At 47.5% G+C, this 12,095-nt stretch overlaps 1 protein-coding gene across 2 annotated transcripts in view; it reads left to right on the top strand.

Moving 5' to 3' along the window:
- PAX5 (paired box 5) overlaps positions 1–12,095 on the top strand; it is a 195,110-nt gene that overhangs the window by 108,738 nt on the left and 74,277 nt on the right. For both annotated transcript variants that reach the window (XM_040631610.1, XM_040631611.1), the window contains one exon: positions 5,195–5,324. In XM_040631610.1, the coding sequence (XP_040487544.1) occupies positions 5,195–5,324 (130 nt within the window). The remainder of the gene's footprint in view (positions 1–5,194; positions 5,325–12,095) is intronic.

The following is a 12,095-nucleotide window of genomic DNA, read 5'->3' as shown; positions in this document are numbered from 1 at the left end:
GGGGGGGGGAGGCCGTGTTCCCCAGCGTGTGGGTGTGCCGACACACTTACGCACGTGTGACCACCCGTGTTCCTTCAGTTCAGCCCTTGGCCCCCAAAATAACTGTGAGAAGTGGAAGTACATTGTCACGGTTACCAGAGACGTAATTATGCCTTCTCTCTTCTCTTTCTCTCTCCTGACCTCCTTCCCATCTTTCTTTTTCTTTCTTTCTACCTCGTCCAGTCTCCACTTTCACAAAGGATCTGAGGTGTCTTGCAAAATAAACAATTACACGTATCTAAGTTAGTAAGTTAAGGCTGAAAAAAGTTCAGAAATGATGTGGTGAAAGAGGGAAGGTCCTAACGCCAGGTGCCCGCAATGCTGTGGTTGTGGTGGTTAAACACCGAATCTGACTCAGCTTCTTGCAGCCAAAGCCAAAAGGGGCAAACCGTGGTTTCCAGTGTTCCTCTTGCTCAACCACAGGCAGGTTAACTACTCATCAGGAGAAAAAAGCATCAGGGGTGCTGAACTGCGGGAGGGAATGACAAGGACTTTGACTATTCTAATGGGCAGTGTCTTCAGAGGTTAAAAAAAAAGAAGTTCTTAGTATGGCTCTTTTATTTCCTCTAACAAATGTTGAATGCCTGAGATTTTCTCACTTCCCCAGAGGCTTTAACTCATGGTGGCAAAGGACGTTGTTTTCTGGTCACCTGACTTGACGAGGGGCGAGGCGGGAGGGGGGCAGGGGAAAGTTAGTGTATCACTTGGGGTTCTTGTTCAAACACGTCTCAGTTAATTTTTGAGTGTTGCGGCTAATGCCATGTTACTGGGCTATATATTCATTCATTCACCAAGCACTTTGGGGGCTCTAGGGATGTTCCCTGTTTCGTGCTCTCAAGGCAACCTAGAGGGTGATAGACAAATGGCCATTAAACACGGTAGAAGTATGGTAATGGAGGTCTGTGGAAGTAGGCAAGCATAGACGAAGAGTCGTGATTTCTTTGTAGAAGTGGAGGACCTGAGAATGGCTTCACCAAGGAGGTGACATTGGAGCTGGGTCTTATGGACAGTGTAGGAGTTCTCTGTGACTGAGTGAGACGAGTCCTCCAGGCCAAGGTAGGACTGCCAGGAGTGGCTGAGGAGAAGCTGCCAGAGCAAGATTGCCCAGGAGATTGGAGAGAATCATCGGCAGCTCCACGGGACAGGCAGCGACGAGAACTTAGGGAATAATTACATCCCAAAACTAAATGATAGCATCCCCTGGCTCATGCGGGAGCAGACTAACAGCTTGGGCCAAGCCCTGCCGGTTGGTGGTGGTAGTGGGAGGTAAGGTAGCCAAGGGCAGCTGAGGGCCAGTTTCCGAGTCCCCTGTCCCCAGGGCCCCCACTCTTTAGGAAAGTTCACTCTACCTTCTGGCAGCCAGTGGTGGTTGGGAGACTGGATTTTTGGACCTCCTACCACATGTGTAACACAAGTTAAAGATTTTTATCTTGGAAAGGTGGTCCAAACCTAACTGTCAAAGTGACTGGACAAACTTTGACAATGAATTGATTGACTAACACCAAATCAAATAGCTAAAAGACTCTTCCAACTGGACATCAAAGAAATTAAGAGGCAGAATGTCCCCATTGGCCACCCTCTTGCAATTTTCTTAAACCCAGGTTGATTCTGCTTTCTTGGGAGAGATAAAGGCTTCCCCTTGCAGACCCAGCTGCCCAGCCTGGAGTCTAGGAAGGGGGCAGGTCTGGGGATGCTGACTTTTGTTTGAGATTGCTGCCTGGCCCGCCAAAGGGTCACTCTTTCATGTGTTCGTCCATGTGTTCCCTGTGCACGCCCTTCACAGTTGAATCCCGTCTCGACTACCTTTCCGTCTTTGCCCCTTCCACTTTCACTTCCTCCAACAAGTGGCATGTGCCGTTTCCAGATCACTTCTGTCCTCTTACCTCTGTGCCATCCTGCAGCACTTATCAGCCTTGGGGGTTGAGGATCGCTCAGATCCAGGTTTAATACTGCCTGCCCAAGAACCCTGTCCTGACCACTTCCCACTCCACGGTCAATGAATGGTTCTGCTCTCCTGCTCCTCTTGGATAAAGCTTCTGGGCCACATGTCTTTTCCCTCGGGGTTTATGGATGAAGGTCAGAGAGCATGTCTGGTCTTCACATGCCATCTTGTGCACAAGAAAGGCTCAATAAACACTGAACATTCATTATGCTCAGGCCTCCACAAGGGCACTCGGTAACACAGAGTGGAGGGAGCCCTATTCTCTACCCCAGAGTCCCACGAACTCCAGAAGACACCATCTTGGAAGAAACCCTTACAGAATTGTTTTGACCTCCTTTTTCTTGCTCATGGCAATGCACCAAAGGAGCTGTTCTAGTGAGCTTCACTTCCGAGTTCCTTTTTTTAGCAAATTAGGAGGCTAATGCCATGACCAGGTCCCATTCTGTGGGGGATGAAGTCTAGACAGTGACCTTTTCCCAACAGCTCCTTGCTACATGGAATAAAAACTTTGCTGGTCCTGACCTGAAGCAAGAAAGATATTCTCGTCTCCACCTAGTATACCTGTATCCACTTACATGTGAAACAAAGGTTTACAAAACAGGACTATTCTTGCTGTGTGTGAGAACCTTGGATATTTTCTGTTCCAATCTATTCTAATTTCATTTTTTATTTAATTTCATTTTTAAAAATATTGGCACTAGCAAATTGATTTCGCATTTCTGTTTACAGTCAGGACTCACAGTATGAAAATCATTAGAATAATTATCAAGACTTTGGAGTTAGATGGATCCAGGTTGGAATCCTGGCTGTGGCACCTAGAAGCTGTGTGACTTTAGGCAAGCTGCTTCCCTTCTATCATACGTTCATCGTCTGTAAAATGGGGATAACATTGAACCTGTTTCATGGAGTTACTGTGAGGATTAAATGGAACATTCAGGTAAAGCTCCTGACTCAGAGCAAGGGATCAATAAATGTGAGCTTTTGACATGGGTGTGAAGATTGTGGTTCTCATTGCCCTGGCATGATCACTTGGTGGGGCCGGCAGAGCAAAGTCGGGTCTCCTGCCTCCTAAGGAATGGTAGCCAGGAAGGACTTCCTGGAGGAGGAGGCATTGGATCAGGGTGGCAGGATGACTGGGACCCACTCCTGTCCTCACAGTGACCAAGAACCCCGTGTGAGCATCCAAGGACCACTTGTTTCCTTCTGAAGGGCAGGCTTGTTCCCAAGGATTGTTTGGCTGGACCCAGAGCCGACCACGTTAGACGCCTTTGCCTTTCCCATTTAGGTCTCCAATCCACCTGGAATTGATTTTTGTGTCTGGTGTAAAGTAAAGATCCAATTTCTTTTTTCCCCCTTGTTTCTGAATGGATAACTGGTTACCCCCGCACTGTTGATTAGAGTCCATCCTTCCCCGCTGATTTGTACATCCCCTCTCTCATATATCAACGTTCCATATATGCACAGATGTTTCTGGACTCGCTTCTGTTTCATTCATCTATTTATCTGTCCCTGTGCCAATCGCACACTGTCTAATTACTACAGCTTTACAGTGATTCCTGATGTCGGGGAGGCGTGTCCCTATCTTGTCCTTCTCCCTTAGAAGCCTGTGCTCGTCTCTGCATGTTTCAGAATCAGCCTCTGCTGGAGATGATTGAGAGCCCCAGGAGCTCTGGACAAAGCTGTCCTCAGTGAGGCTCGTGGCAGGGCGCCTGGGCCTGCAGTACCTCGCGGACTCACGGCTGCCAAGTTCGAGCTGCCCAAGAATTCTTTCTCAGTCATATGCCAAGAGAAGCACCAGGAATGTGCCTGAGTCTGACTCCTGTCCGCCTGCCACTGGCCCAGGGGCTCCCCTAGTTACGTGCCCTGTGGCTCAGTCCTCAGCATCCTACCCAAGGTGCCCTGAGCCTCCTTTCAGAAGACTGCTCGGTTCCCTGTCCCTCTCTGCCCAGAACATAGGCCTGGACAGACAGGGATGTGCCCTCCATTGGCAATGCCCGGGTCCTGGAGGGAACTGCTCATGCCAGAATTTGGCATGCACACCCAAAGTCTTTGGCTTAGGTGTTTGCAAATATTTTTTTTAAAGATTTTATTTATTTGATAGAGAGAGACAGCCAGTGAGAGAGGGAACACAAGCACGGAGAGTGGGAGAGGAAGAGGCGGGCTCCCAGTGGAGGAGCCCAATGTGGGGCTCGATCCCAGAACACCAGGATCACGCCCTGAGCCAAAGGCAGATGCTTAATGACTGCGCTACCCAGGCGTCCCGCAAATATTTTCTTTACCTGAAAATCGGCCGGGGGTTGGGTGGAAGGAAAAGACCTGGCATTCATGCTTCTCATTTCATCTGTCCTTGAATGTGAAGACCCAGGTTGGTGTTTTCTGGAGACCACTCTGACAGTGGCTCGGATGCCAAGGAAATGACTTGTCACAAGCTTTGATTCCATGAAATGGCTTAAAGAAAGGAGCACGACTGTGGGCCAGGTGCCCAGCGTTGGCGTGGACATGCTCAGTCCGAGGTGTGCGCCTGCAGTTCTCAGCTGACAGTTGCTTACACACTGCCGGGACTCAAAAACCCTCGCCCAACTGTGGTTCGTTTGGTTCTACTGTATTGGATTTTGAGTGAGAGTTTTTGGGGGACTACTCCCTACACTGGGATTCTGCCCTGTTGGCTGTGGACAAAGCCCTCTTCGCCTTGAGCCTCAGTTTACTCATCTGTGAATTGAGAGTCTGGCACGATGACGTCTCGGACTCCTCTTCACCTTATTTCTGTGATTCTGCATCTGTGGTTTAAGAGCATTGAAATTGGACACTTTTCTCTCCATCCTCTTGGCAACAAGCCTCTTATTTCTGTCTTGCCTTTGGTTCCTGATCTCTCCCTCCGTGCATGGAAGAGGCCGTCTGTGGCCACCGGGGCTGGGCGGATGGAACCCGCGGGCCACAGGAAGCTGGGGCGGGATTCTTACGCAGCTGCGCCAAGTCCTGCCCACCTCCTCACCCGGCAAGAACGGCCCAGTTTGGATACTGGTCTTGTTCTATTGAGCCGAACCTGCCTTCTCAACACCGGGGGCGGGGTGGTTTGTAAGCCCCCTGTGGGCCCTGGCGCTGGCATGGACTAGCCCAGCAAGGTGGCTGAACCCCAGAATGTGGTGCTGGCGTTTGGCTGGGATGCTTCGGAGTCTTGATACTGAGCTGTCTCTGTTTTGTCTCCTCTTTCAGACCACTGAGTATTCAGCGATGGCCTCGCTGGCTGGAGGGCTGGATGACATGAAGGCCAACCTGACCAGTCCCACCCCCGCCGACATCGGGAGCAGCGTGCCCGGACCGCAGTCCTACCCCATTGTGACAGGTGAGGGTACCTAGAGTGGAGGAGAGAGAGAGAAAGAGAGAGAGAGAGAGAAAGAGACTGAGATTGCCTGCGTAGTGGGACGGGTGGCTTGGTGCTTTTGGACTCAATGGGCCATTTTTTGTTTTAATAAGGTTATGAGGTCCTGGAATTGGGCAGGCAGGAGACTACTGGGGCGGGGGACTATGGTTGTGATGAGACATAGCTCTCTATTGCTCTGCTAAAGCCAGAGGAGAGCAAGTGCCAAATGGACTGTGGGCTGGGTCAGATGGCGGGGAGGCCCATGACAGAGGGGCCTCGGTGACTACAGGATCTCCTGTGGGTAGGCCCTGGTGTTCAGTCCCTCTCATGAAGGGCAGCCCTGGCTGGTGAGACTTGAGAAACAGCAGACTTCTGGCAAACTGTCATTGGCATTTCAGATTTCCAGGCAGAGGCTGAGTCAAGAAAGGCAAGAGGTTTAGGCTGGAAGGTGCTTGGTGGATACAAAGTAGTTGCCTTTCTGGAAGGCCCAGCGCCAGCCTCTTTAGCTATCAGCGTAAAGAGTTTGGACCCTGGAGTCACACTGCTGGATTTGAACTTGCCATTGACTGGCTCTGTAATCTTGGGTAAATTATATAAGAATTCTGGGCTGTGTTTTAAAAAAAAATCCCCAAAATGGAAATAGTGTTAGCACCTGACCCATAGTGTTGCAAGGATTAATACATATAATACAGATGTGTTATACGTTCATTAGTGCATATAAGGTGCTTAGACTCTTGCTTAGTACAGAGCAAGCACCCAGTCCATGTTGCTGTCATTATTCCTCCCAGAGCCTTCTCGTGGTGGCCGGGCACCATTGCTGGGCTTGGTGCCGCAGACGGGGCTGGACTAGAAGGGCTGGGTTAGGCAGATACCTCTTCCTGCTCCGGCAGCAGTGGGATAATATGGGAGGACAGACTCTGGAAGTTTGTCCAAGCTGGCAGGCAGGAAGCAGTCTCAGATACCAGACAGACAAGTAGTGGGAGGCTTGGGGGTGACGCTTGGGCCAGAGCCTACGGGTCCAGCCGAGGGTAGCAGGATGTCCCTGTAGGCTGATAGGCAGGACAGGGTAAGAAGTAACAGAGACAGGGGTTCTTAGAAGTACAGGTGGACTATGGTTGTGTCAGGAAGGCTGGGAACTGGGCTTGGGTTAGAACTTTGGGGGAGGAGGCTGGATGTCACATAGGCTCCAAGACAGTGAGAACCCAGCTCTGAGACCTGTGCTGATAGATTGGCCCTGGGGGTCATGGGGTTAGACAGAAGCAGTGGAGGCCCTGTTTGTAAATCCTGACAAGAGCCTGGAGGCAGCTGAGGCCGTGCAGGTGGGGAGGTGTCAGCATTGGGGCAGGAATGGAGGCTGCGGAGTCCCAGTTAGAGCGAGGCTTTACTGACAGCACAGATATCCCACGAAGTCGTCTCCCCCAGCAGGCCGCCGTTGGCCCAGACAGGTCTGGGCATGGATTGGGTTTTCAGGTAAACCTTTGACCAAAGACTTGTTTGTACTCCAGAGTGAAGTCAGAATTATGCTTTATTTTTATTTTTATTTTTTAATTTTGGAGATAATTCTAGTCTCTGACCCATTATTACTCTTTGTGTTGTTTTTAACTTTCATCTTCCCTAAAAACACATTAAATTACATGCTGTAGAATGTTAAAAGCACTCAGGTAGTGGATGGTTACCTTGGAAGAAATATTTTCTGCCTTGTTCTGGGAAAAATAGAGAAAATGGGCTCTTTTGCATGCCCTTCCACAGAGGTGTGTTTTCCTGGGTGTTCACTGCTGAAGGGGTATTTCTGTGGAGGACCACGTAGGGCTATGAGAGCAAGATATGAGGTGGCACATGAGAGCTGACGGGAAAAATCAGCATTACATTACATGAAGAACTCTTACTATATCTAGGACCACTTTGTGATCATGTGCAATTCTGAGCTATTTCACTTTATTACAAAATTTTTAAATTCAGGGACACCTGGGTGGCTCGGTCAGTGGAGCATCTGAGTCTTGGTTTCAGCTCAGGTCATGATCTCGGGGTCGTGAGATCGAGCCCCAAGCTAGGCTCCATGCTTAGCAGGGAGTCTGCTGGAGATTCTCTCTCCTCTTCCCTCTGCAACCCCCCCGCCCCGGCCCCTGCTCTCACGCACTCTCTGTCTAAAAATAAATAAATAAATCTTGTTTAAAAAAATTCAACCTATTCTTTAAAAGTTCACCCATGTCTTGATTTTGCATAACCATATGCTCGATTTTGAACTATAGAAGTATTCTAATTATAAATACAATCATTAGCTTTCTTGTGAGTAAACAAACAATAGCTAGCTGGGAAAATAATGAAGAAAAGAGGGGCGCCTAGGTGGCTCAGTCGTTAAGCGTCTGCCTTCAGCTCAGGGCGTGATCCCAGCGTTCTGGGATCAAGCCCCACATCAGGCTCCTCCGCTGGGAGCCTGCTTCTTCCTTCCCACTCCCCCTGCTTGTGTTCCCTCTTTCGCTGGCTGTCTCTCTCTCTGTCAAATAAATAAATAAAATCTTTAAAAAAAAATAATGAAGAAAAGAGTCCTTTAACAATAGCACCAAAAAAACCCCCAAATGCTGAGAAATAAACCTCACTTGAAACTCCACTAAGGACATAAAAGAATAAATGGAGAGATATAAGTTGTTCTTGAACAGGAAAACTCAGTATCATAAAGATGTCAGTCTCCCCTAAGTAATCTACTCATTCAAAGCAATCCATATCAAACTAGCAGCAGAGTTGTTTTGGTTTTTTATCTTTTTTTTTGGAATGTCAAAATGATATGAAATACTGGAAGAATAAGCACTCAAGGATAGCTAAAAAATTCTGAAATAGAGAAATGAGCAAGTTGTAGCTTATTTAAAAATATTAAGATAAAACAGCAGCAATTAAAACTATTTTTTGTGGGGTTCTTTTACAGTTTGTTTGTTTATTTATTTATTTATTTATTTATTTATTTATTTAAGTAATCTCTATACCCAATGTGGGGCTCAAACTCACAACGCAGAGATCAAGAGTCATTCGCTCTCCAGACTGAGCCAGCCAGGCGTCCCTAAAACTATTTGTAACTGAAACTAAAGTAAACAGACAAATATAACAACAGAGAGAGTCCTTGAATGGATCCAAATATATGTGGGTATTTATAAACGTAGTATTTCAAATCGGTAAAGATAGAGCATTCTGTTAATGGTTTGGGACAACTGGGCTTGTTGGATACATACCTCACTCTTTATGTCAAAATAAATTCCAGGTTGATCTAAACTGCCAGTGTGAAAAACAAAACCAATAATAAACTAAAAAAAAATGAGGGATACTTTTTATAATCTTAGAGTGGGGAAGGCCTTTTAAAATCTGTTCCAAATATAACAGACAAAGAAAAAATTATATAAATGACAGTTAAAAATGTAAGTCTTTTGTCTGTATGTAAAAACATCCAAAAGACAAATAATAAAACTTGGGTGGGGGGGAATACAAAACATAGATGACAAAAATCTAATTTCCTTAATATATAAAGAGCTTTAAAAAACGAATAACGAAAAATCAGTAGGAAAAACAGGTCAAGAATACGGGAGGTGATTCCTTGGAAAAAATGCAGATGTCCAACAGCATATGGAAGATACGCACCTGACTCATGATTTTAAAACTGCAGATTAAAACAATCATGAGACACTTTGAAAAACCAATGAGCATATCAAAGATTGAAATGTTTCGTGAGAGCTAGTGTTGGAGAAGGTATGAGAAACAACTATTTTCATACACTGTTACAAATCAGTATAACCTGTTTTGGAAGGAAATTTGGCAATATCTATGAAAAATTTAAAAGCACACACCCACCCTCTAACTCAGAACTTTCATATGCAGATCACAGATAGCACCAAAAAAACCCCAATTCACGTAGATGCACAGCGATACCTATATCTGTATAATAATCATAGAATTATTTATAACGGCAAATAAATGGAAACAATGCAGTGTCTGTCGATAGGAGCTGGGTGGTCATAGCACAAAATACTATGGAACTGATTAAACCAATTAAAAAGAATTAAGTAGAGCTGTCTGTGCCGAAATGAATAAATGTCCAAGATATATGTTTAAGTAAATAAACAATTTGTAAAATACTGTGTGAAGTATGATCCCATTGGTGTGAAAAAAATATAGAGGACATACACACAGAGGCACGGGCCCACACAGGCAGGTAGGAGCCCTGTATAATGAGGATTCTGTGGAAGATTCCACAGTCCTTCCCCTGTTTTATGGGGCATTGTGATGTTGGGGTTCTCTGACCGGTCCCAGCCAGCATCCCCTTGAGATAGCAAATATTAACAATGCCCCTTTACTCTCCTGAAGTTAAGTTCATAAAAACTGTCTTCCCATCTGATTTCAAATAAAATCAAAATAATGTCTTAATTATGAGATATAGGAAGAATAAAAGTGAAGTGGTTTATAATTAAATACTATGTACTTTGGGGGTGCCTGGGTGGCCCAGTCGGTTAAGTATCTGTGTTCAACTCAGGTCATGATCCCAGGGTCCTGGGATTGAGCCCCCCCCCACCCCCACCCCCGGGGTGGGCTCCCTACTCAGCAGGGAGTCTGCTTCTCCCTCTCCCTGTTCCCTGGCTGGGGCTCTCTCTCTCTCTCACTCTCTCTATCTCAAATAAATAAAATCTTTAAAAAAATACTATGTACTTTGATAAGTAAATACTCTGCCTGATTAAACTGCAAGACATAATGAAGTAGTTGGGGGCCTGCCCCGTGCACAGAATCAGTGTGAATGCCACAGCCCTGAACAGGCTAGGGACTCGTACTTCCTCACACCGTGAGCGCGATTTTATGAATAGGTGAGGAACTGCTGGCAAAGTTCCAAGTAAAATAAGGTACGAGCTTTGCTCGGTTTACACAGCCGTTGCATTCCTAGAAAATTCAGTGTATATTAAGACCATGGAAATTGCAAGTTCACATTTATATGTAAATGAAGTTCAGTGTTAGATTCAAATAATTATAAACAGATTTTTCACCTGTCCTATTGGACAGGACATGACAGTCGTACAAGATGAAAGGAAACTTCACGGTGGGGACTCTTCCACCACAAGGCAGTGATGCCTCTCCATCTTCGAAAAGCCCCCACAAATTTTCCAAACACCCTCTAGGGGGCAGTTGCTGACCCCGCTGAGAAGTATTAGAACACCTTGAAGGAGTGCCCCCAAGAGCTGTTAGGATGGGCCTCCGTGTGACCACGGGGCAGTGATTGAATTCCACTTGTGTTCGTGGATGTGTCGACACAGTTCTGAACTCTTCGGGGAGACCTTGAGCCTTCCAGGCCTCACGCCTTACCTTCTCTGCTCCCCACAGAGCCCAGAGCAGTGTTGGTGCTCAGCTGGACCGTGAGCCAGCCCAGGGCTCTAGCTGGAATCCAGGGGAGGGGTCGATGGGGGGAGGTGGGGGAGGTGGCCTCCATCCTGCTCCATCTCGGCCCTAACATTCCGTGCTGTGCAGGGAAGATCTCATTAGAGAATGAGTCAATTTCTCTCCATCGTTTATATGCCACATTAAATATTAAGTTAAATGCCTGCTCTACCAGCCAGGGCCGCGGTTTGGAAACTGCTCACCATTTGCAAACCAGTGACATGGCCAGCTCATTTCTGCATCATCAGCAGTTTGGGACCGTCCTGATTGGGACTAATTATCTGCAGGTGTGTTCTTGGGCCACAGGCCTGCTGATGGGGCAGCCACTGTGCCTACCTGCCAGGGAGGACAGCGGGTGGGATGCCAGGCTCCCTGCTTCTGCTCACCTCCCTACTAGTGAAGGACCCAGCAGTCTTGCCCTCAGCGGTGCCCACCTGACCTTTGCCTGGAAGAACAAAGGAACAAGGGCAGCCTGTGTCCTTGACGGCCTTCTTCCCCTGAGGACCATCTTTTTGCATCAGCAGTTAGAATGGAGGGAGGAGACTGTGGGAGGCTTCTTCTCCTCAAATAAGTTTGGTGTGGTGGAGGCCCCTAGGGTATGAGGCTCCCCCTGGGCCCTATGCCCTCTAAGCAAAAAAAGACTACTAGTGGGCTGCAGATGAGCCCCCACAAAGACAGACAGAATGATGCCCAGTCCCTGAGACCACCAGCTCTGATTTGCTGTACCCCTGGGTTCAATGTTTGGAGCCTCAATACCCCAGACTTGGCAGCCCAAGAAAGTCCACCCTCCTCTGCCTTTTTCATCTGAGCAAAGCTGAAGACTAGAGGAAAGAGCACTAGATTGGGAGTCAGAGGAATGTGCCTAAGCCTGGACTTTCCCACTTAATTGTCCTATCCTTCAGCAAATAGATTGTCCTCTGAGCCTCAGTTTTCCTGTCTATGAAATGGGGATGGCCATTCCTGCCCTGCATGTGTCCTTTGGCTGTTGCAAAGATATAATGAGACAGCGGGGGGAGACAGTTTGAGGGCCTCCACAGGGACATCTGAGGGTGTGTGGGTAGTTGAGGGAGAAGGTAATCTGGAGGGTCCAGGAGCCAGTGTTGGCACTTCCCAGCCTCCCTCAGGACAAACATCCCAACCACAGATGGGCAGGGTGGGAGGGTCATGCAGTCCAACTGCTCACCTGACAGCTGGGGAGACCCAGGTCTAGAGAGGGGAGGTGACCTGTTCAAGGTCACATCCAGTGAGTTAGAGCTGGAACTAGGGCTCGCTCAGAGCCCTGACCTTTGTGGCCTACTGCCGTTATGTGGTGGGATAGACGAAAGAAAGAAAGAGAGAAAGAGAGAAAGA

Source organism: Ursus maritimus, unplaced genomic scaffold, assembly GCF_017311325.1.
Source record: "Ursus maritimus isolate PB19 unplaced genomic scaffold, ASM1731132v1 scaffold_17, whole genome shotgun sequence".
Classification (NCBI taxonomy): Eukaryota; Metazoa; Chordata; class Mammalia; order Carnivora; family Ursidae; genus Ursus; species Ursus maritimus.
The sequence above is the reverse complement of the archived record's forward strand: the minus strand, read 5'-3'. Positions and strand labels throughout refer to the sequence as shown.